The sequence below is a fragment of the Oryctolagus cuniculus genome, chromosome 15 (assembly GCF_964237555.1).
Source record: "Oryctolagus cuniculus chromosome 15, mOryCun1.1, whole genome shotgun sequence".
Lineage (NCBI taxonomy): Eukaryota > Metazoa > Chordata > Mammalia > Lagomorpha > Leporidae > Oryctolagus > Oryctolagus cuniculus.
In genome coordinates this window covers 65,573,255-65,599,381 of record NC_091446.1, presented here as the reverse complement: position 1 = coordinate 65,599,381, position 26,127 = coordinate 65,573,255, and the positions used below count along the sequence as shown (strand labels likewise).

The 26,127-nt window shown below is 38.7% G+C and overlaps 2 protein-coding genes across 3 annotated transcripts in view; one reads left to right on the top strand and one right to left on the bottom strand.

Moving 5' to 3' along the window:
* ADK (adenosine kinase) overlaps window positions 1-26,127 on the bottom strand; it is a 604,142-nt gene that overhangs the window by 212,483 nt on the left and 365,532 nt on the right. The gene's annotated exons all lie outside the window — the stretch shown is intronic.
* On the top strand, window positions 23,086-25,222 carry LOC100356224 (large ribosomal subunit protein uL18-like). The gene has a single exon (XM_070057864.1). The coding sequence runs from the start codon at window positions 23,920-23,922 to the stop codon at window positions 24,811-24,813; it is 894 nt and encodes a 297-aa protein (XP_069913965.1). The 5' UTR covers window positions 23,086-23,919; the 3' UTR covers window positions 24,814-25,222.

Below are 26,127 nucleotides of genomic sequence, written 5' to 3'. Positions count from 1 at the left end.
AGCTCTGGCTGCTGCAGCATGTGGGAAGTGGTTTTGATCTTTGTATACCTGCATATGTCTTACTGTATCTCTCTGCCTTTCAAAAACAAAAAAACAAAACAAACAAACAAAAAAAACAGGGAACTTAACAAAAATGCATAAGTATAAATCCATAAAACAAAACTTCTTTATGAAATACACATAAATAATTTTAAAAATATTTATTTATTTATTTGAAAGGCACAGCAGGAGATAGACACACACACTCAAGATCTTCTACCCATTGGTTCACTCTCTAAGTGCACACAATGGCCAGGTCTGGGCCAGGCAAAAACCAGAAGTCAGGAACTCCATCCTGGTTTTCTTTTTTTTTTCTTTTCTTTTCTTGACAGGCAGAGTTAGACAGTGAGAGAGAGAGAGTGAGAGACAGAGAGAAAGGTCTTCCCTTCTCTGTTGGTTCACTCCCCAAGTGGCCGCTACGGCCAGCGTGCTGCGGCTGGCGCGCTACGCTGATCCGAAGCCAGGAGCCAGGTGCTTCTCCTGGTCTCCCATGTGGGTGTAGGGCCCAAGGACCTGGGCCATCCTCCACTGCCTTCCCGGGCCACAGCAGAGAGCTGGCCTGGAAGAGGGGCAACCGGGACAGAATCTGGTGCCCCAACTGGGACTAGAACCTGGGGTGCCAGTGCCGCAGGCAGAGGATTAGCCTATTGAGCCGTGGCACTGGCCTCCATCCTAGTCTTCCACATGGATGGCACAGTCTAAGAATGTGTGCCACCTTCCACTGACTTCCCAGGCATATTAGCTAGGAGCTGCATCAGAAGGGGAGTAAAAAGGACTTGACTTAGTACTCCAAATTGGGATGTCAGCATTGAAAGCAGCAGCTTAACCCACTGTACCACAACACTGGATCAAAATGGTTTTTTAAACTTAAAAACAAAATAGTGATTTTCTTTTAAAAAATATTTATTTGAAAGGCAGAGTTACAGAAGAGGGAGAGACAGAGAGAGAAAGAGGTCTTCCATCTGCTGGTTCACTCCCCAAATGACTGCAATGGCTGGAGCTGGGCCAGGTCAAAGCCATGAGCCAAGAGCTTCTTCTGGATCTCCCATGTAGGTGCAGGGGCCCAAGCACTTGGGCCATTCTTCACTGCTTTTCCAGGTGCATTAGTGCGAAGCTGGATTGAAAGTGGAACAGCTAGGACATGAACAGGCACTCATATGGGATGCCGGTCCTGCGGGCAGCAGCTTAACCCACTATGCCACAACAACAGCCCCCAAAATAGTGATTTTCAAAGACAAAGTTGATGAATAAACTGAGGGATAGCATTTTAAAAGCATTTTTCTTCAAGGAGGCTCAGAAAACAATCAAACACCTGACAAACAGCAGGTGATAAGTAAATGTTTATGGATATGAAGTAAGTTATTAGTTTTGGACCATAGCTAATGTAGGTCATTGTTATTCTAGTGATATTGCTTAAAGTTATGTCATTCTTTCACTTTGATTGTAAGATTACACATCTCAGTTCACAAAATATTAATTCTGACACACTTACTTAACTGAATTAAATTATTTAATTTAAAAGTTAGAGATTAAGGACAGCATCATTACAGAGATTTCCAACAACTGAAAAGGGCTGGCATTGTGGTACACTGTGGTAAGCCATGATTTGCAACATCAACATCCCATATGGAAGTGCCAGTTCAAGGCCTAGCTACTTCACTCCTTCCCTTCCTTCCCTTCCTTTCCTCCCTCCCTCTCCCTTTCTCCCTTTCTCCCTTTCTCTCTCTCTCTCTCTCTCTTTCTCTCTCTCTCTCTCTCTTTCTCTCTTTCTCTCTTTCTCTCTTTCTCTCTTTCTTTCTTTCCAGCTACTTCATATCTGTCTAGCTTCCTGCTAATACCCGTGGGAAGGCAGCCAATGATAGCCCAATTACTTGGGGTCCCTGCTACTAATATGAGAGACCCAGATGGAGTCCCTGGCTCCTGGCTTCAGCCTAGTCCAGCCCTAACTATTGTAACCATTTGGGGAGTGAACCAGGAGGTGGAAGATCGATTTTCCTCTGTCGATCTGCCTTTCAAATAAATAAATGAATACATAAATCCTTTAAAAAAAGAGCTGGTAGATTTTAATGATAGATAAATGAAAAAGGTAGAATTAGTATTAAGACAACATTTTAATGTCAAAGTATAAACATTTCTGTACATTCTTTCAAAAAGTACCTCAAATAATGAGAAATTTAAATCAAACTCCTTAATGAATAAAACCTAAAGATATTTACACTCCTGAATTAAAGTATCTAAAGGCACAAAATATGTAAAGAGGTAACTAGATTAGCAGAATATATATATATATATATATATATCAGTTATACATACACACATACATACGTCTACAAGAAACAAGTTGATTCAGCCATAAAATTCTAAAAAATACAAAAAAGAGTGGGATCAGGTATCTAAGAAAAGTCTTCAAAAAGTCTGTGGAGGAGCTGGCATTTGGTCTAGAGGTTTAAGGCTGGTTAGGAAACCCATATCCCACACTTGAATATTTGGGTTGGATTCCTAGCTCCAGCTATTGATTCCAGCTTCCAAAAAATGCACACCCTGGAAGGCAGTGGTGATGGTTGAAGTAACTGAGTTCCTACTACCCTTTTGGGAGACCTGGATTGAGTTAAAGATTCCCAGCTTTGGCCTGGCCTTGCCTGGGCTATTATTGCAGGTATATGGTGAGTGAACCAAGAGATGGGGAGACTCTCTCTTTGTCTCTATCACTCTTTCCCCTCTCAAAATACATTTAAAAAGTTCATATGAAAACATATTATACAGCGGTTTCATTTTTTTTTCACCAAAACAAATTGCATTAACTTGTTATAACATGTCTCCACAGGATCTAGTCAGTTTGAAAAGAGCCCTGATATGAGCTACATGAATTCTGGTAAAAACTGAAGCACAAATATCAAATTTATGGCAAAGCCTGGGTAGAAGAATAGTGAAGTCAATAGTGATTTATGAAAAGTTCATGGGTAAAATGCCCCAAAGAAATCAGTTTGCAAATGTATAACAAGTTCTAAAAAGACATAAGACAACATTAAGGATGAAGAATGCAGTGGCAGACTATCCATATTAATGTGCAAGGAATAAATTAATCTTGTTCTTGCCCTAATTGGAAAGGACTAAAAGTTAATAGCAGAAATAATACCCAACACCATAGACATCTCAACTGGATCAGCTTACACAATTCTGTCTGAAAAATTAAAGTAAACTTTCCACTCGATGCGTGCCAAAAGTATTGCACACAAACCAGTTAAACACAAAAGCAGAGCTTTCAGTGGAAATTTTAGACACATGAAATCAAAATCATGAAGCATTTCTTCAAAGAACTGTAACAAGGGATAAAATATGGCATTCTTAGTGTGATCCAAAGATAAAGCATAGGGGCTGGTATTTTGGTGTAATGGGTTAAGCCACTACTTGTGATGCCAGCATCCCATACTAGAGTATCAGTTTAAATCCCAGATACTGTGCAAGCAATCAAGCTTACTGTTAATATGCCTGGAAGTGCTGGTGAAAGATGTGCCAGTGGAAGGTGGTCCAAGCACTTGGGCTCCTGCTACTGTATGTGAGACCATGATGGAGTTACTAGCTTCTAGCTCTGGCCTGGCCCAGCCTTGGGTTTTGCGGCTATTTGTGGAGTGAGCCAGTAGATGGAAGCTCTTTTTCTCTCTCTGTCACTCTTTCAAATGAATGATTGAATGAATGAATGAATCAATGAATCTCAACAACAAAGACAAAGAAAATTAAAAGAAATGGCCACCAAGAGGTGAAAACAGTCCAATCAAAGCAAAAGTCAAAGGGCCAGTGTTGTGGCATAGTGGGTTAAACTGCTGTCTGCAGCACTGGCATCCCATAGGGGTACCGGATTCAGACCTGGCTGCACAAATACTGATCCAGGTCCCTGCTGATGTGCCTGTGAAAGTAGCAGAAAATGGTTAAAGTCCTTGGGCCTGCACTCACGTGGGAGACCTCGATGAAGCTTCTGGCTCCTGGCTTCAGTCTGCCCCAGCCCCAGCAACTACAGCCATTTGGGGAGTGAACCAGTTGATGGAAGATCTATCTCTCTCTCTGCCTCTCCCTCTCCCTCTCTGTAACTTTGCCTTTCAAATAAAAATAAATACATCTTCAAAAAAATCTACCTTTACTTGTCAAGTAAGTACTTTCATAATAAAATTTATCATAAGCACAATTATGTGCTAAGCAAACATATTATATAATATACTAATTGGGCATTATCTTCATTTTATATTGATTAGGTTCATTTTACAGATATAAAAATTGCAGATGAATGTTTACTAACAAAAGCAGAAAAAATGGTGGAGTAAAAAAAAAATCGCCTTTTGGTGACCTCCATAGTAACAACTGTTTCCTCAACAATTATCAATAGCTGTCAAAACTACCATAAGAATATATGATGACAAATAGTATATTTAGGGCTGGTGTTGTGACGCAGCAGATTAAGCCACTGCCTGGAATGCTGGCATCCCATGAGTATGGGTTCAAGTCTTGGCTGCTCTACTTGCTATCTAGCTCCCTTTGGGCAAGCAGTGGAAGACAGCCCAATTACATGGCCTCTGCCACCCTCATGGGAGATCTGGAAGGAGTTCCAGGCTCCTGGATTAAGCCTGGACCAGTCCTGGCCTTTGTGGCCATTTGGGAAGTGAACCATTGGCAGAAGATTTTTCTCTCCATCTCTTCCCTCTTCTATGATTCTGCCTTTCAAATAAATAAATAATCTTAAAAAAAGGGAACAGAATATTTATATAGTCTCATAGTGTCTTACCATAAGATATTTATTATAAACAGAAAACATTAATTTTCTGGTATAAAATATCTTATGATCAAAGGTAACATCATCAACAATAGGACAAAGTAGATATTAAGTACCTCTCAATATTATACATGAAGGATACATCATATCATTGGTAGTCTACCAAATGTATAACCCAAGCTTAATGATGAACAAACATAAGATAAGGTACATTCTACCAAATAAATAGCTTATAGTTTTTAAAATTATCAAAGTCATAAAAGACAAAGTCAGATTAAAGGGCTCTAAAGAGACATGACAAATTTAACAAGTGATCTTGGACTGATAAGAATAATTTTTCTTCAGTGATAAAGGACATTAATGGCATAAGTGGGAAAAAATCTGAATGAGGTCTCTAGATAAAACACTTTACCACTTTAATCAATGTTAATTTCCTGTTTTTTATACTTACACTGTGGCTATGTAACAAAATAACTATTTTTGCCAATCACACACTGAAGTATTTAGGGTTAAAGAGAGAATAATTCTTCATTCTCAAATGGTTCAAGGAAGAAAACTACATGTATGATACATTAAATGTGATAAATTATTAACAGATGGGAATTCATTTAACTATTTCTGTGATTTTTCTAAAGGTGTGAAATTTTCAAATAAACAATTAAAAACTGGGCAGGCATTCAGCTCAGCAGTTAAAACGTCCCTGTGCCACACAAGAATATCTGGGTTCAAGTCTGCAGCACTTAACTCCAGCATCTATTTTTTTTTTTCACTTGAAAGGCAGAGATACAGAGAGAAGGAGAGATAGGTAGGTAGGTAGGTAGGTAGGTAGAGAGTGAGAGCGAGAGCGAGAGTGAGATATTCCATCCTCTGGTTCACTCCCTAAATGGCTGCAATGGTCAGGATATGCCAGGCAGAAGCCAGGAGCCAGGAGCTTCTTCTGGGTCTCCCACATGGGTGCAGAGGCCCCAGGACTTGGGCCATCTTCTACAGCTTTCCCAGACCATTATCAGGGTGTTGGAAGTGGGGTAGCCTGGACTTAAACCGGTGCCCATTTGGGATGTGGGCACTGCAGGTAGTGGCTTAACCTACTACACCATTGTGTTGGTCCCTCCAGCTTCCTGTTAATGAAGACATTAACATGGGAATCAGAGGTGGCTCAGTAACAGGTTTCTGCTACTACAAGAAGAGACCTGGACTGAGTTCTCTGTTCATGGATCTGGCCCTGGATCCACCCTTGGCCACTGTGGGCATTTGAGGAGTGAACCAGCAGGTTATTTCTCCCTGAGTCTGTCTTTCCTATTCTCTTTTTTGACTCTAGAATGAATGAATGAATATTTTAAAACTAAAACAACTCTACTTATCTATTTAGTTACAACAAATAAGTTGTAAATAAAAGGTCATTCATCAGATAATTTATAAGATAAACCAAAATATAGTAAATTATTATGAAACTCTAACAAGATTTAACTTGTCATGGTTTAGATTATTTTGCAAATTACTACTACTTTCTTTACAATACAGAGTATACAGAGTTAAAAATCAGAGGCCAACAATTTTAAAGCAAATATTTCATTGAGAACTGTTTTTTGTTTTTGTTTTTCTTCTTTGGCTGGATAAAGCAAGTCTCAAAATCTCAGTAATTTTTCCAACTCAGTAATGAGTAGATGAAGATTCATTATATAATTTTTGGAATATTGTATATGTTTGAAAGCTTTTATAATAAAATAAAATGGGAATTTAAGGAAATGGGATGTAAAAAGAAAAACCTTTTTTTAAATTTTTTAAAAATTTTTTGACAGGCAGAGTGGTCAGTGAGAGAGAGAGACAGAGAGAAAGGTCTTCCTTTGCCGTTGGTTCACCCTCCAATGGCCGCCATGGCCGGCGCGCTGCGGCCGGTGCACCGCGCTGATCCGAAGGCAGGAGTCAGGTGCTTCTCCTGGTCTCCCATGGGGTGCAGGGCCCAAGCACTTGGGCCATCCTCCACTGCACTCCCTGGCCACAGCAGAGAGCTGGCCTGGAAGAGGGGCAACCAGGACAGAACCTGGCGCCCTGACTGGGACTAGAACCCGGTGTGCCGGCGCCGCAAGGCGGAGGATTAGCCTAGTGAGCCGCAGCGCTGGCCAAGAAAAACCATTTTTAAAGAAAATGTTTATTGGTGCCCATGTCTGTGGTGCAGTGGGTGAAGCCTCTGCCTGTGACACTGGCATCCTCCATCAGAGTGCAGGTTCGAGTCTCAGCTACTTTGCTTCTTGTTAAGGCTCTTAGGAAGACAGCTGAACATGGTCCAAGAGGTTGGGCCCCTGCCACACGTGTGGGAGACCAGACTCGTTTCCGGCTCCTGGCTTCAGCCTGGCCCAGACCTGGCTGTTGCAGTCACTCGGGAAGTGAAGCGGTGGACAGAAAATCTCAGTCTCTATTTATAGCTCTGGTTTTCACAGGGATAAATAAACAAATCTTCAAATATTTATTTATTTGAAAGGCAGAGTAATGAAGAGAGAAAAAAAGAGAGGAAGTGAGAAAGAGAAGAAAAAGCAACAGGATATTCAAGGTGGAAGAGACTACTGCAGACAACTTGTTCAAACCCACTGGAAGGAAAACTAAAATAGGGATCTATTAACTGATATGTTCAAGCATAAAAACAACTATAAAAACAACAGCAACTCTGTTATTAGGTAGCAGTGAGTGGTATTCAGATACTGGGCTCATTTGCATTAGGAGATCTGGTCTGAAACATGAATCATTTTTTTCTCTTATTTTCTAGCACTATGGAAATAACTCTTAAAGCTTAAGTTAGGCTCCAAAACTGTTCTAATTGTGGCAATATATTTCCAGGAGAATATATATTACACAAGAGATAAAGTATCTCTGATGCCATCTATATATAAAGACACTGTATAGAGACAAAAGATTGCAATTTTTTTTTATTTGAAAGGCAAAGTCAGAGAGAGAGAGAAAAAGCCAAAGAGAGAGACAAAGACAGAGAGAGAGAGAGAGAGAGAGAGAGAGAGAGAGAGAGAGAGAGAGATCTTCCATTCCCTAATCCACTCCCCTAAATGGTTGCAACAGCCAGGGCTGCACCAGGTAGAAGTCAGGAGCCTGAAACTCCATCCTGGTATCGTACATGATTGCAGGTCCCAAGCACTTGGACCATCTTCTGCTGCTTTCCCAGGTGCATTAGCAGGCACCTGGATCAGAATTGCAACAGCCAGGACTCAAACCAGTGCCCATATGGGACATCAGCATTATAGGCAGCAACTCAACCCATTGTGCCACAACTCTAGTCCCAAAAGATTACAATTTTAACTACAATTTTCTGTGTATATAATTAAATTTGTGGTTGTTAGTAAATCCCAGGCAACATTTTGTGGGTTAAGATAGTTCCACACTCTCACTAATTATATAAAACATACCATATGTTAAACGTAGTCAAGGTTAGTATATAGGTATTTTCACAGAAATATGTTGATAAAATCCGGAACTGCAATGAATGCACACAGAAGGTTTTATTTCCTCAGATTTTTAAAATCTAATTTGGGAAATCTTTTCTAAAACATTTTTAAAAACAAGCTTATTTTCTTATGCACTGAAATTCAAATGCCATGAATTGCAAAAGAAATAAAGACAATGAATTTTAAAGAATATAGATTATGGACCAGCGCTGTGGGGTAGGGGGTAACGCCACGGCCTAAAGTGCGGGCATCCCATATGGGTGCCAGTTCAAGTCTCAGCTGCTCCTCTTCCAATCCAGCTCTCTGCTATGGCTTGGGAAAGCAGTGGAAGACTGCCCAAACCCTTGGGCCCCTGCACCTGCATAGGACACCTGGAAGAAGCTCTTGGCTCATGGCTTCAGCTGGCCCAGCTCCAGCTCTTGCGGCCATTTGGAGAGTGAACCAGTAGATGGAAGACCTTGCCCTCTCTTTCCCCTTCTGTCTGTCTGTAACTCTGACTTTTAAGTAAATAAATCTTTAAAAAAAGTATACAGATTATGAGGGGCACTATGATTCATTCTCTGAAATATTATATAAATGCTCTAATGCTTTTATATGGGCTCAAACATTATTAAAGATAATACTGACATGGGCTATTGGTGATTTAAAAAAATTCCTTACAATGAATTATTTTATAGGATTTTAAAGAATCTTTTAAGAAAGGATTACTACTTACAGAAGACTTATTTTCTCCCTGACATTTGGTGAATCTTAGATCTTGAAAAAAAGTAAGACAAAATTTCCAAGAAAACCCTGCAAGTGCCATTTTAACTGCAGAAAACAGAAACTGGTTTAATTACCATTTAATAGTTTTTCAGAGAACTTAGGTTAAGCCATCACACTGTGATCCATTTGGGATAATCAAAAAATGATCCCTTTCTACTCAGTGTCTAGAACAGTAACAGCAGCACTTTCAGGATGAGGCGTATCCCTGTTTCGAAGAATGCTTAGGAAACACAATGCCACCAAAAATAGGATGCAGAGGGGAAAATGAAATTTTTTTTTGACAGGCAGAGTTAAACAGTGAGAGAGAGAGACAGAGAGAAAAGTCTTCCTTCCATTGGTTCACCCCCCAAATGGCCACTACAGCCGATCCAAAGCCAGGAGCCAGGTGCTTCTCCTGGTCTCCCATGTGGGTACAGGGCCCAAACACTTGGGCCATCCTCCACTGCCTTCCCGGGCCACAGCAGAGAGCTGTACTGGGAGAGGAGCAACCGGGACAGAATCCGGCGCCCTGACTGAGACTAGAACCCGGGGTGCCAGTGCCACAGACGGAGGATTAGCCTTATGAGCCGTGGCGCCAGCCAGAAAATGAAATCTTAAAATCAGAATTTAACTGAAAGCTAAACAGTGAACAGACTTTTTCCTTCTCTCTCCCTGTGTTCTATACTCTAGTAGATGTACTCCAGGTCATTTAAGCCATTATCCAAGCTGGTAATAAAATCTCTTTTTCTCACTTCTCTAAACTCTATCCAAAATATGTGAACTTCCTTTATCTAAATTTTCTGAATTTCTCTGGGTACTCATGATGGGTGACATCCATCACATAAACTGTCTTATGTTTCTTCAGTGCACATAAATTTTTAACAAATAACTTTATTTATTTGAAAGGCAGAGCAATAGGAAGAGAGGGAGAGATTTAGAGAAATCTTCCTTCTGTGGGTTCACTCCTGAAATAGCTTCAGTGGCCAGGGCTGGGCCAGGGTGGAATCAGGAGCTAGGAATTCCACCCTGGTCTTCCACGAGGGTGGAAGGGTCCAGGTACTTGGGTCATCTTCTGCTTCCTTCCCAGGAACATTAGCAGGACGTCAGATTGGAAGCAGGGCATCCAGGACTGGATCTGGCACTCTGATAGGGGATGTCAGTGTCACAAGTGGCAGTTTAACATACTGTACCACACTGTCACCCCTCACAAAATGTTTTTCCTTTGGATTACATGATATCTGACTGAAAAGGTGACTAAGCATATATGCAATGTTTTCAACATGAATTTTCTAGTAATATAAAATGTGTAATGACAATGTCTGGGAGGTAAACTACCACCCTGTGAACTCTTCTGAGGCTGTTCAGTCTTACATTTTTCCTAATCTTTCCTCAGCAAAGAATCAGGTAATAATAATAATAATAGCAGCTATATAACGTTTATAGAACAGGATTATGAGCCGGCGCCGTGGCTCAACAGGCTAATCCTCTGCCTGTGGTGCCGGCACACCGGCTTCTAGTCCCAGTCAGGGCGCCAGATTCTGTCCCAGTCGCTCCTCTTCTAGTCCAGCTCTCTGCTGTGGCCTGGGAAGGCAGTGGAGGATGGCCCAAGTGCTTGGGCCCTGCACCCGCATGGGAGACCAGGAGGAAGCACCTGGTTCCTGGCTTTGGATCGCCGCAGCGCGCTGGCCGCAGTAGCCATTGGGGGGTGAACCAACGGAAAAGGAAGACCTTTCTCTCTGTCTCTCTCTCTGTCCACTCTGCCTGTCAAAAAAATAAATAAAATAAAATAAAATAAAATAAGAACAGGATTATGTGCCAGGCTCTTCCCTAAGCGTTCCAAATATATTAACTCAATCATTACTAAAACCCCCAAGTGACAGGTATTACTAGCATCCTATCTGATGTCTGGGGCCAGGTGGGAAAGAAGCTTAGATATGTAAAATGGCATATCCAACATCACATGGCTGGCAAATGATGGAAGTCAGGGTTTGAATGTGAACAATCTCACTAGAGAACTTCCGAGACTGGCTATTCTTCTACCTCAGCAACTAAATGTTCAATACATATGTGTGGAATAATGCTAAGAATAGAACCCCAAGCCCACTAGGTCAATTTAACAACTTTAATGTCCTAATACTCCATTTTCAGTAACATTTAGACAGGAAATGGAAACAATTGTTTGGATGCCTCCATTTTCAAAATCAGAAATTTGGAGAAAAAATTTATTTATTTATTTGAAAGGCAGCGTTATAGACAGAGAGGTGAGACAGAGTTCTTCCATCTGCTGGTTCACTTCCCAAATGGCTGCAAGAGCCAAGACTGGGGCCAGGCCAAAGCCAGGAGTCAGGAGCTTCTTCTGGATCTCCCAAGTGGGTGCCGGGCCCTATCCAAATCAGACTGCCTGGGGTCAAGTTCTGCCTCCTCTTCCAATCCAGCTTATTGCTTCTGTGTACTTTGGGCTGCAGCAAGCAATCACTCAGGTACCCAGATCCCTGGCTCCCAGCTTTGCTATGACACTATCCTAACTGTTGCAGGAATATGGGGAATAAACCGGCAGATGGAAGAATTCTGCCTCTTTCTCTGTTGCTTTGCCTTTCAAACAAACACTCATAAATAAAACTTAAGAAAAAAAATTTTTTTACCTACAAGTTTTTCTTCAACTTTTCATTTCAAAACATACCAAACTTAGAGAAATTGAGAGAATGTTGTGACAGACATTCTTAGACCATTTATCCACTTTATTAACTGAAACATATTTTATACACACTCTCATCATCCCTCTACCCTCAAATCCCTAGAAAATTATTTGTAGACATCAAGCCTCATCATGACACATTCTGTATTCATTTCCTAGGACCACTGGCATTTTCCTACATAAATAAGACTGTCATATAAAGATATTATCAAATATATAGAACATATCTAACATTTCTCAACTATCTCAGAAAATGTTCTTTGAAGACCGTTCTTTTCTTCTGTTTAACACTTTTTGGCAGTGAGCGTGTGGTGCAGCAGTGAAGTGGCCACTTGGGACATGCACACCCCATACTCAAGAGTCCTGGCTATTGTGGGCATTTGGAGAGTGAATCAGCAGATGGGAGATCTCTTTCCATCTGTCTTCCACTCTGTCTTCCAAAAGAAATTTTAAACATCAGATGCAGTTCAAGTCAAAGATCTAGGATCACATTTGCTTGTCAAGTTTATTCTCCCTTAATCTGATACAGTCTCCTCCCACCCACTTTAGTCTGTCTCTCATGACAGTGGCATTTTTTGAATATTCTAGGCCGCTGAATATTCCACAATCAAGATCCGTCTGATATTTTCCATATGATTACATTCAAGTTACATATTTTAGGCAAGAAAGTATACAATTTTTGGTACTTTTCACTGCATGCCATTTGCAGTAAATAAGTCAATAACAGTTACAATACTACACTGAATTATTTGATGAAGGGTGGATTAAGTCTTTTTTTTTTTTCTTTTGTTAAACTGTTATTTGAAGAGAAATGGGGGTGGGGAAAGAAAGAAAAAGAGAGACAGACAGACAACAGACATACCAAGCACAGTACACTCCCATTCAGTGGCTGACTCCCCAAATACTGGGTGGACGTGAAGCCAGGAACCAGGATCTCAAGAGAAGAGACTCGACCACTTGAGCCATTGCCTACTGCCTCCCAGGGTCTGCATTAGCAGAAGCTGGGATTGGACCCAGAGCTGGGATTCAAACCCAGGCACTCCTGTGTGGAATATAGGCATCTTAATAGCCAGGCCAAAGTCCTGCCTTATGGCTCCTTTTTAAAATGATTAAATTTAATGACTAAGCTCTGGCTGGTTGAAAATATTGGACTTTTAGGTAAGCCAAAAAACATATATGCTGAACGTGAAAGACAATTATCCATGTAAGGTTTAACATACTCTTTTAACCAATCTAGTATCTCTTATAATTTTCTACTAATCTATCCTTACTTTCATTATTTAAAGCATGACAATTCATATTTTGGGGCAGTGTACAACAATATATGGTCTTCCCCTAAAGGTCTGATGAAAAACTAAATACAATACTTTACTTTTATAAGAAGGTATGTGACTAATCTGTCTTATTTTTAATGTGGTTTTTGGAAATAATAATAAATATTCAATGGAAATTTTTATAGGTCATATACAATTTCAGGATTCTAAGGAAAGTACTAATTAATTAGCTATAATAAGATACATTAAAAATTTGTGGCAATAGCCAAAAGAAACTAGCCTAGTCTGACATCTCTCCCTAATTTTAAAGCACCCAGGAAAAAACCAAAATGAAGTATTTCACCATAATTATGATTTTAGGAATGTAATCCATTTTAATCACTTAAGAATTCTTCTGCATAATAAAAATATTTTAATTTAAGTGCTATATATCTGTTCTGTGGTATCCAGGGAGGACTGGTTCTAGGACTTCTCAGCAGACACCAAAATCGACAGGTGTTCAAGTCACCTACAGAAAGTTGTACAGTATTTGCACATTTCTATGTATTTCACTTTAAGTCATCTGTAGGTTACTTACACGTGATACAATGCAAATACTATATAAATAGTTGTCATACTGTATCATTTAAGGAATAATGACAAGGAAAAGAGTCTGTATATGCTCATTATAATTTTTCTTTCTTCAAATGTTTTTGATCTTCAGTTGTTGAATCAATAGATGTATAACTTGTGGATATGCAGAGCTGACTGTGGTATTATTAGTTTTTTTCTAGCAACCATTCATTCTGAAGTACCAATCCACACAAAACCAAAATTCTTGAAAGAAAATATTATTATTAGCATGGACAAAAATTATGTTCTAACCAGTTTACTACAAAAATGTTTACTATAAAATACTTAAGCTAACTTTGTATTATTTCTTAAACAGTAAAGGGTTGGTGCTGTGGTATAGGGGGTCAAGCCAACATCTGCAGTGCCAGCACCCCATATGAGCGCCAGTTCAAGACTGGGCTGCTCCAATTCCTATCCAGCTCTCTGCTATGGCCTGGGAAATCAGTAGAAGATGGCCAAGTACTTGGGCTACTGCACCCATGTGGGAGACCTGGAAGAAGCTCCTGACTCCTGGCTTTGGACGGGCTAGCTCTGGCCATTGTAGCCATCTGAGGAGTGAACCAGCGAATGGAAGACCTCTCTCTACTTCTGCCTCTGCATAACTCTGCCTTTCAAATAAATAGATAAATCTTAAAAAAAAAAAAAAGAAATTATTTGGGAGATTTCATAATGCTAAGATTATCACTGTTTGCAAGACTTCTTTATGAATACAGGGCAGCAATAGGATATCTAGGTATAATAAAGAAATCAATATCAGGTGAATTATAGATCTAAATGTGAAAATTAAAATAGGAGAAATTCTAGAATGGAGAACTAACTTTGGAGAGTACAAAGGCTGATAACTTGTGCTACATTAAAATTAAGAACCTCCACTTATCAAAAGACACCCTTGAAAGATAAAATGGCAAACCACTGAGGAGAAGATATGTATAACATTAATAACCAGGAAATAATTAATATCTATAAAGAATTCCTAGAATCAGTATGAAAAAGACAACACAGAAGAAAAATAAGCAAAAATACTAACTGAAAATAAAGAAAATTCTTGCTAGTATGAAACACAGTTTTAACCCCTTCCTTATTTGAACATACTCTAAAATAGAAAAAAAAAAAAAAAACACCTCAGACAAAGATGAGAAATCTAAAAGGAAGCAGCACAGAATCTGTACAAGAAAAGAAGAAAAAAAAGTTCTATAAAGGATGTTTAAAAGAAATACACAGCAAGGAACAATCAAGAATTATTACCAACAGGGCAGGTGTTGTGGGACAGCAGGTCAAGCTGCCATGTAGGACACCTGCATCACATATCACAGTGCTGGTTCAAGTCCTGACTACTTTGCTCCTGACTAGGCTTCTTGCTATTGCACCTATGAAGGCAGCAGATGATGGCTCAAGTATCTGGGTCCTTGCCACCAATATGAGAGAGCTGGATGAAGTTTCAGGCCAGCCCAGGTTACTGTGGGCATTTGGTAAATAAACTAGCAGATAGATGATCTTTCTGTCACTATGCCTTTCAAATCAATCAACCTTAAAAAATAAAAATAATAATAAAAAAGAATTATAGCCAAAGTATAGACAAAATTGAACCCAGTTAAGCAGGCATTTCAAAGCTGGGTTCAGAGTATCATAACACAAAAATAAAACCATCAGAGAAACTGAGAAAAGACAATCATAAAAATGAAATGATAACTGAACAAATGAAAGCAATGTAATAAATCAGTGGGAAAATGATACAAACAAAAGAAACAGTAAGTCTCAGGCAACATAAATGATGTCTCTAAATTAGGGTAATAAATTAGTGGCACCAGAAAAGAGTTAAAATCTACTTGGAGACAAAATTAATTCCCTGAAATCACATTCTTCTTGGTATTCACCCCCCACCCAATAAAACACAAGGAAAACAATCATGGCTTCAGCATTACAGAGAATTCAGGCAAGAGATGCAATCAAAAGATTAACAGCAACAACAAAAATATCTGAAACATAAGCAAATTACTAAGTGCTCCAATATGGAACAAGATAAAAATAAAGGCGAACAAACATGAGAATGAAGGTGAGATAAAGAAACAGAGAGAGAGAGAGGGGGAGAGAGGGAGAGAGAGAGAGAGAGAGAGAGAGAAATGGAACACAGGCAAAGAAGATCCAATATAAGGGTACTTCAAAATTTTTGGTGAAAGGAAACGTTTAAATCTAGGAGTACAAATGATCTTCAGAAAACTGATGGAAAATGCACATTATGAAAAACTATAATAATTTAAAAATATTTCTGCACCAAAATGAACTTAATTTTTAGATGTTGATTTTTAAGATTTTTTTTATTGAGCGAATTTATCTATTTGAGAGGCAGAGAGATGGAGATAGAAGAGACAGAGAGTCAGAGCTCTCATCTGATTTACTCCTCAAATGTCCACAGTGGCCACGGCTGAACTGGGGTTGAAGCTGGAAGCCAGGAACTCAATCCAGGTCTCCCACATGGCATCATGAGCCATTACTGCTTCCTCCCAGGGCCTGCTTTAGCAGGAAGCTGGAGTCAGGAACCAGAGCCTAGTATCAAACCCAGGCATACAGATAGGAGATGTGGGCATCTTAACCACTAGACTAAACATCTGCCCTAAGAGCAATAATTATAAATTAAAGGATGGAAAGAATGGTTTGTAAAAATCATATATTCTGACAAAACAGAAGTAATACAACTTAAAAATTGAGCAAAGGGAGAAAAAAAAATATACAATAAAATCAATGTTACGTAGGTCCTAAGTGGGATCAAAGGAAACCATTCGAAAATGATAGAATAGGGACCAGCACCGTGGTGCAGCCACCACTTGCAAAGCTGGCATCCTATAGGAGAACCAGTCTGAGTCCTGACTGCCTACTTTCACCCTGTTAATGCACATGGGAAGGCAGTGGAAGATGGCTCAAGTGCTAGGGTCCCTGTTACCCTGTGGGAGACCAGGAAAGAGTTTTTGGCTTCTGACGTTGCCGTGGCCACACCCTGGCTGTTGTGGTCATTTGGGGAGTGAACGAGTGCATGGAAGGTATCTCTCTCTGGCTTTCCCTCTCTCTTTCTGTCACTCTGCCTTTCAAATAAACAAAAGTGTCTTAAAAACAGAGTAGATAATTAAATATAAGAAAAAATGGATTAAGGCCACTATTAATTATGAGAAAAGAAATATAAAGTTCACAAAACACCAGAATAAAAAAAATTTAGAATAACAAAGAGAACACAGCCCAGGCAGAGAACAGTACATGCATAGTTCATTCAGTAATTCTAATACAGAATAACATGACAGAGTCAAGGTCAAATCTATCAGTGACTCATTAAAACTATATCCATATTGCCTTTGGAAGCAAAACGGAGTTTTGAGCTGTATGGCAAAGAAACATTAAAACCTAGTGATTCAAAGCGGCTAAAAGGGATAAAGAAAGATAAAACCAGGCCAGGGGGAACAGTAAGAACACAGAAGCTGCAATCCTGATATAAAGACATATGCGAGAAAACTTTCTAGAAATAACACCTAAATCTGTAGTTGGAAAGAGCACAACATTGACACATAGTAGTTACAACCAAGACACATCCTAGAAAAGACTCAGGAATGGAAAACTTAAAAATAAATCATTTGGTGAAACCAGCAAAAAGATCAAAGTACTTAAAAGAATCCTGGAACTGAAATAGGACATTACTTTAAAAATCAAGTATGTAGAAGTCTGCAGTTAACAGTGTTGTACTAATGTTAACTGAGTTTTGACAAAGATTATGTAGTTATATAAGATGTTAACATTAGGAAAACCTAGGCAAGGAGTGTATGGAACCTTTCTGTACTAGCTGAACTCTTCTGTAAATCTAAAATTATTTCAAAGCACTGAAGAAAAGCATCCACAATGAAACACAAAAAGAATTGGCTAAAATTACAAGGTCTGAGATAATCCATAATGGTGTTCAGATAGGCAGAATATAGGAAAAGACAATAGGGAATACACAGTAGAAGACGCTGTCATATTAGTTCTTTCCATTAGACCTCCTTTTGCAATGACAGAAATGTTCATTTTCATGAATACAGTAGCTGTTGGCCACAATGTGGCTACTGAGTACTTGATATGTGGTTAACTGAAGCTGAGAAATTTGATTTTTAACTAAATTTTTAAACGTTTAAAGGTAAATAGCTATATGTAGCTAGTGATTATCAAGATGAACAGTGTACTTCTAGGTTTTATTAGCATAAACAGGTGATAGAGGAACAATATTGCAAAGAGGCATGGAGTCTTATGGAGTATTTTGTAGGACAAATAACCTGGCTTCTCTGACAAATCAATGGAATGCAAAAGAAGGGCAAGGGGTGAGAGAAAGGGAAGGAAAAGATTGTTTACAGAGAGAAGAATCTTATGAGACATCAAAACTAGATGACATCTCAACTGATGCAGAAAAAGGACTTAACAAAATTCTATACCTTTTCACAATTAGTAACAAAAACACTAAACTAAGCATAGAAAGAAACTACCTCAACAGGATAAAAATGAGTAAGGAAAAGCCCTAAGCTAGTATCATAACCATTAATGAAAAACTGAAAGCTTTTCCTGTAACATTAAGAATAAATCAAGGATGCTCACTTCTCCAATTTTCATTCCATACAGTGCTAGAAGTCCTAGCCAGAGCAATCAAGCAAAAGGAGAAAGAAAAGAAAGAGAAAGTCATCCAAATCGGAAAGGAAGAAGTAAAATTATCTTTAATTATAGATGACAAGATCTTATAAATAGCAAACGCTGAAGACTGTACCGAAGAAACTGTATCAGGAATGAAAAATTTAGTAAACTTGCAGGATACAAAATCAACACAAAATAAATCAATTGTCATTTCACACAATAAGAATGAGCAACACGAAATAGAAATTAGGAAAACACCTGCATTTACAATAGTATTAACAGGAAAAAAAAACCCCTTTGGAATAAACTTAAGAGGTGAGGGACTTGTATACTGAAAATCACAAAATGTTGCTAAAAGAAACTAAAGATGGCACAAATAAATCAAAAGATATCCTAAGTTCACGAATATGAAGACATAATATTCTTAAAATGTCCCTATTACCCAAAGCAATGTGCACATTCAATGCAATTCCTATAAAAATTTCCATTTTATTTGCATTAATAGAAAAAGCTATCCTAATATTCATATGGAATTTCTAAGAACCCTGAAGAGTCAAAATAATCTTCTTGGAGCTTTCATACTTTCTGATTTCAAATCATATGAGAGTACTTTTATTAATTAAAATTTTTTATTTATTTGACAGGTAGAGTTATAGACAGTGAGAGAGAGGTCTTCCTTCTGTTGGTTCACTCCCCAAATGGTCGCCATGGCCGGAGCTGCGCCAATCCGAAGCCAGGACCCAGGTGCTTCTTCCTGGTCTCCCATGCAGGTGCAGGGCCCAAGTACTTGGGCCATCCTCCACTGCCTTCCCGGGCCACAGCAGAGAGCTGGACTGGGACTAGAACCTGGAGCCCACATGGGATGCCGGCACCCCAGGCAGAGGATTAACCAAGTGAGCCACGGCGCTGGCCCCCATACGAGGGGCCATATGAGAGTACTTTGAAAAGTTCATGGCAAATGGAACTAAAAGTTGAGTCCACTTTAGTGCAAAAAGACAAATACAGTATGATTCCACTTAGGTGAGGTAGCTAATAGAATCAAAAAGTAGAACAGTGACTGCCAGGGGCTGCATGAAGAAGGAAAAATAGAGCTGCTGTTCAATAGATAGAACTCCTGTTTTGCAAGATGTTTGAGCAATGAGAGACCTGCTGTACAACAATACGCAGAGTTAACACTACTGCACTTTAAACCTAAAAAAATGGCTAAGATGGTAAATTTTATGTGATCACAATTTCAAAAAACAAAACTAGATTATATGCATACACACACACACGTTTACATCTTGTATAGATTATGATCTGGACAAAATCACAACAAAGCGCTTATAAATGATTATTACTGAGATGATGAGGAAATTTTAATTTGGATTACATACAGAAAGTACTAAGTAATTGCTGTTAATACTGATAACATGAAAATGTATATTGGGTACATAGGGGTTCATTATGCTACTTATTTTTATTCTATCTAATTTTGTATATGATTTCAATTTTTATGCATGATTTAAAATTTTAAGTAAAATGTTAAAAAATAGTCTTAGTTTTAGAGATCAAATAGGCTATAAAGATAATCCTATTCATCTTGCCATTTTAGAAAACAAGAGCTATAGGTTCAGAGAGTTTATTAAATTTGCACATTATATTTTCTAATGGTAAAACCATGCCTAAAAATACTTGAGTCCTAATCTGCCACCTAATGCTTTATTCAGTACATAATATTAACTGTGTCATAAAAGCTCTATTAGTGATCACAGAATATACATAAATCTTGCTAAGGCTTGCTAAAACACTAAAAAATCAGTTAACAATTTTGAGTAACTGACATATCAAGTCATATTTGAAAGGATTACATATATTACTTATGAAGTTTTACAGAGAATGATTTTCTTAACTGTAAAGGAGTTTCCGTTTATTTTTATTTGAGTTTCTCACCTCAACATCAAAAACAATCCAAAGACACCCATAAGGTGCAGCCTCAAATGTAAAAACAATAATAAAGTCAGCAAAAACATAGCCTTTGTCTTGAGGAGGAAGGTAGCAGGGAGGCTCTCTCTAAGAAACATAACCACACTTCCATATACCTTATCTTTTTAAGGGCTTTTTAATACCACTAGCTGCAACATCATCATCTCCCTCTTCCCCAGTCAGAATCACAGCCCACCCGGGACCCTTGAGCAGAAACAGCACTGAATGGAAAAGGGCACTTGAGAAGAGAAGCATAGTTGTACTTTAACAGGGTCATAAAATACAAAAAGTTAAGAGGAGGAAATTGCCTATATAGAGTAGTGAGAACTAATGAGGAAATGTGGTAAAAAGGGGAAAAGACAGGGTACCTGGGTTTGAGAACTGGTTGTTAATGACTAATGAGATATGTGACCTCTCTGTCCACCTAGTTTCATAAAAATGATAGTTACCATATTTAATTAAAACTGCAAAATCAACCATTTACAAAAATGATAATTTGTGTTCATTGTGATTTAAGGACAAGAAAAGATCAGTTCATGTTTAATATATAGCTTTAAGCAAAAACGAATAATGAAAGTATTTTCCTCATAAATTTTTCATGTAAAATTTAAAAAAATACATAAGTCTTTGATAATCTCACTCTCTAGAGATAAAATGAATGGTTTCACTATTAATTGTCAACTACCATAAAAAATAAAGAGTTTCATATATTATTGTTCTACAATGAAATTACCTGGGTAATTTCTATAAAAAATCTTTTATTATAATGTAGTCATGGAGGTAATGTCACAAAATTTTATCTATTTCTTTTGGATTCTAAGTATTAATGACTAGGCAATCTGGACTGTGAAATCAAAGTCAGAAGGAAAGCCCTGGAGATATAAATAATCTATAACTTCAGGTTAACACATGTTGTGGCTTTCTGTACTATCAACTCAAGATAGTGGTGTCCAGAAACGGCAGGTCATTGTTTATCACTGCACTAAATTTGAAGTATCGGAGTAACTCACAGTTTCTTCAAGACATTGTTACAACAGTGACCCAATGTTAAAAGGTTGTTGAAAAGGTAGACACAACAGTAAAAGCATCCATGCTAAAAGATACGACTGTCCTTTCTTTGAAGTCATTTACCTTCAATACAATAGATAAAAAATGGAAAAAGAAGAAGGCTGTTATTACAATGCAGGATCAATAACTTACACTTAAAAAGGCAAATTATTAATTTTTTCCTTCTATAATATCCAAATTACCTAAAGTGAATCATATAAAATATGTATATATACTGTAATAAAAATACATGTGTAGATACAGATTTACTTATCATTTTTCTGTTCTTGAAAAGATCTGCAATTTCATAAATTATTTACCCAGATCTGTTAAAGTGGATTGAGGATTTTATTTATTGCATGTAAATAAGACTACATGACTAAATGTCCCAGGTAACAGATATTAAATGAATACATGACATTTTAGCTAATGAAGCAAAGCCATTTGTCTTGAAATTTTCTTGCTACAGAAAGAGAAACCTTTAAAAGTGTCCTTAAGTTTGCAAAAATCAGCAACTTTAATCTATCCACTTTCTTTTGACCTTTACACTCAACCTCAAAAAAATGTTCAGCAACATAAATTCGATCTCAAAAGGCTGCTGCAGATCTCATTTTCTGCTGTTTTTCCATTAGGTATTTATGGGACTTGCTAGTGTTACAAGGGACTAGTAAAACGTCAAAGTAATCCTGCAGTTCCTGTGTATGAATTCAGCTTTTCCCTTTGAGATGATAACTTTTTTCCCCCTTGCCAAGGCCTTTTCAGATTTGAGTATAAAACTAAGGCTATAGGTGTAATGTTCCATTTCAAGGTGTAGCATGAGTGCGCAGGGACTGGGGGTTGGGGGCAGGAATTAATCAGATTTAGCAGTCCAACTATTGAAATACAATAATTTTTTAAGCCATTAAAGTAGCTCGTTACACATTGGCACTAATTGAAATCACAGCATGCTTACAGAGGATAGAAAGGGAATCCAATGAGTTCCCAAGTTTGAGGAACTCAGCTGTGTGCATGCCTTCTCTTAACTGCACAGGAAACCAGCTGCTTCCATTTATGAACTGGATTGAACACATGTGCTCTAGTATACCCATGACATAATGTGAAACACTACACTTTCAAACAAGTTTGCCAAAAAGGGGGAAGGGAGTATAAATATGTTAGGTGAGACAAAAAACTTTATGTATGTGTGGGTTTTTTTTTAATATTAGTAAGGCAAGAAAGGAATTTTAACTTGTGTTTCCATTAATGTGCTTTAGAACATTCTATAAAATATATACAACAAAATCAATGAGTTCAAAATGAAATAAATTCATGTATTACAAACATAGGAGTTTATCAAAGACTAACTCTAAATCAAGCCTTAGACAAAAATATTAAATTAGTTAATAATACCTATTTCTAATCCACGATGAACAGGAACTATTTTAGCTAAGCAATACTGGTCTGCAAGACTCAAGCTTTCCTTAATTTATACAAAACTAGATCAAATTATCCCCATTTGCCCCATCTCAGTTAATGGAAGTTCCATCCTTGTCTTATTTCTTTCTCTCACTAACTCCTTCTTTCTCTAATTAACTACTTCCAACAGCAAATTCTACTATATGTACCTGCACAGTATATTCAGAACCTGATTGCTTCTCACTAAGTCCATTGCTAATACTCTAGTCCAAGCAATCATATTTCTCATTTACATTACTGGAACAACCTCCAAATTGATCTCCCTATGTTTATCTTTGTCCCATTTAGGTCCTTGTATGCGTACATAGCAGCCAGAGTAAACCAACAGAAATACAAATCAGGTTATGTTTCTTCTCTTCTAAACAAAACTCTCTCCAAAGGCTCTTTTTTGCTTCATTCTTTTTTTTTTTTTTTTTTTTTTTTTGACAGGCAGAGTTAGACAGTGAGAGAGAGACAAAGAGAAAGGTCTTCCTTTTTCCGTTGGTTCACCCTCCAATGGCCACTGCACTGATCCGAAGCCAGGAGCCAGGTGCTTCTCCTGGTCTCCCATGCAGGTGCAGGGCCCAAGCACTTGGACCATCCTCCTCTGCTTTCCTGGGCCACAGCAGAGAGCTGGACTGGAAGAGGAGCAACCAGGACAGAATCCAGTGCCCCGACCGGGATTAGAACCTGGGGTGCCGGCGCTGCAGGCAGAGGATTAGCCTGGTGAGCCACGGCGCCAGCCTCTTTGTTTCATTCTTTCACTCTACAACTACATCTACTACTACTTTTCCCATGCTCATTCTACTCCAGGCCTATTATTCTCCTGTTTCTTAACAAGTTCCATGCTTCTGGCATCTATGCTTTGTACATGTTTTTTATTCCTATGTCTAGATTGCTTTTAATATCTGCATGACTTAAATTATTGCAATCTGTATTCAGATATCATCTTTGTAGAAGCAACTTTCCTTACTGATTCTATTTAAACGTGCAACTTTCCTCTTGAAGTCTGAGCACTCTTTTCCTCTTTATGGTTTATTTTTCTCCATAGTTCACAATAGCCATCTAATATACTAAATATTTTGTTTAAAGAACTAATATTTAATAGGTGAGCACCTTAAGGGCAGTAATTTATATTTGCTTTTGTCACTGCTATATTTTCAGCATCTACAAAAGTGGCAGGGGGCTTTTCCCCCCCTGTAGCGCTGCTGGGCCTGCAGGTCTGTGTCGAGCCGCGGTTGCGGGTCTCTGTTCCGCAGGATGGGGTTTGTTAAAGTTGTCAAGAACAAGGCCTACTTTAAGAGATACCAAGTGAAGTTTCGAAGACGGCGAGAGGGTAAAACTGATTACTATGCTCGGAAACGCTTGGTGATCCAGGATAAAAATAAGTACAACACACCCAAATACAGGATGATAGTTCCTGTAACTAATAGAGATATCATTTGTCAGATTGCTTATGCCCGTATAGAAGGGGATATGATAGTCTGTGCAGCTTATGCACACAAACTGCCAAAATACGGTGTCAAAGTTGGCCTGACCAATTATGCTGCAGCATATTGTACTGGCCTGCTGCTGGCTCGCAGGCTTCTCAATAGGTTTGGCATGGACAAGATCTATGAAGGCCAAGTGGAGGTGACTGGAGATGAATACAATGTGGAAAGCATTGATGGTCAGCCTGGTGCCTTCACCTGCTATTTAGATGCAGGCCTTGCCAGAACTACTACTGGCAATAAAGTTTTTGGAGCCCTGAAGGGAGCTGTGGATGGAGGCTTGTCCATCCCTCACAGTACCAAACGATTCCCTGGTTACGATTCTGAAAGCAAGGAGTTTAATGCAGAAGTACATCGGAAGCACATTATGGGGCAGAATGTTGCAGATTACATGCATTACCTAATGGAAGAAGATGAAGATGCTTACAAGAAGCAGTTCTCTCAGTACATAAAGAACAATGTGACTCCAGACATGATGGAGGAGATGTACAAGAAAGCCCACGCAGCTATACGAGAGAATCCAGTGTACGAGAAGAAGCCCAAGAGAGAAGTTAAAAAGAAGAGGTGGAACCGTCCCAAAATGTCCCTTGCCCAGAAGAAAGATCGGGTAGCTCAAAAGAAAGCAAGCTTCCTCAGAGCTCAGGAGCGGGCTGCTGAGAGCTAAACCAAACAATTTTCTATGAAGATTTTTCTGATAAAGACAATAAACTTATTGACCAAGCAAAAAAAAAAAAAAAAAAAAGTGGCAGGGGGCAGTGGTGTGGTGGGTAAAGCCACCGCCTGCAGTGCTGGCATCCCATATGGGCTCCAGTTCTAGTCCCAGCAGCTCTACTTCTGATCCAGCTCTCTGCTATGGCCTGGGAAAGCAGTAGAAGATGTCCCAAGTGCTTGGGCTTCTGTATCCGCATGGGAGATCTGGAAGAAGCTCCTGGCTCCTGGCTTTGGATCAGTGCACCTCTGGCCATTGTGGCCATCTGGAGTGTGAACCAGTAGATGGAAGACCTCTCTCTGCCTCTCTGTAACTCTGCCTTTCAAACAAACAAATAAACCTTAAAAAAAAAAAAAAAAAAAAAGTGGCAGGCATTTAGTAAGTGAATTAATTATGTAAAACAGAATGTAAATTTAAGTACATTTCCAAAAGTAAAGTATCTTTTGAACTTTTGCTTATGTATCTTTGGAATAAAATTAATTAAAAAGCGTATGAAATATTTTTTCTCGTATGGTAGAAAAATACACAGCAAAAACTCAAAAATAATTTTATTCCATGAATTTCTTACATATTCTTATTTTAACAAACCAAGAATACACCCACATGCTGTTTTCACAAAGATTACCATGTCCAAACAAAACTGGAACACCAAGGACATGGGAAAAGTTGAACAGCATGTATAAAGTGTATTTGGTATGTATGAAGGTTCTTTAAAAATTCATGGAAAATGGAATTATATTGTAAGCGTGCTTTGGTGGAAAAATTTTTGAAATCCAGAGCAAGTTTCTTCTTCTTCTTCTTTTAATATTTATTTATTTGCTTGAAAGGCAGAGTTAGAGAGAGAGAGAGGAGGAGACAGAGAGATCTTCCATCTGCTGGTTCACTCCCCAGATCACCACAATGGCCAGGGCTGGGCCAAGCCAAAGCCAGGAACTATGAGCTTCTTTTAGGTGCAGGGATCCCCCTGGGTGCAGAGGCCCAAGCTTGGACCACCTTCTGCTGCTTTCTCAGGTGCATTAGCAGGGAGCTGGAGTGGAAGTGGAGCAGCCAGAACTCAAAATGGCGTCCATATGGGATGCTGGCACTGCAGATGGTGGCTTCAGCCACTGCACCATAGTGCCAGCCCCTATATCAAATTTCTTCATCATATTTCCCACAAACTTTTTGAAGACCCTCTCCTATATGTAGATTTTAACATTTTTTAGTACCAAATAAACATATCTTTTAATTCTGCTTTCCGCAAACCTTTTCAAGTTCTCTCATTGTGTT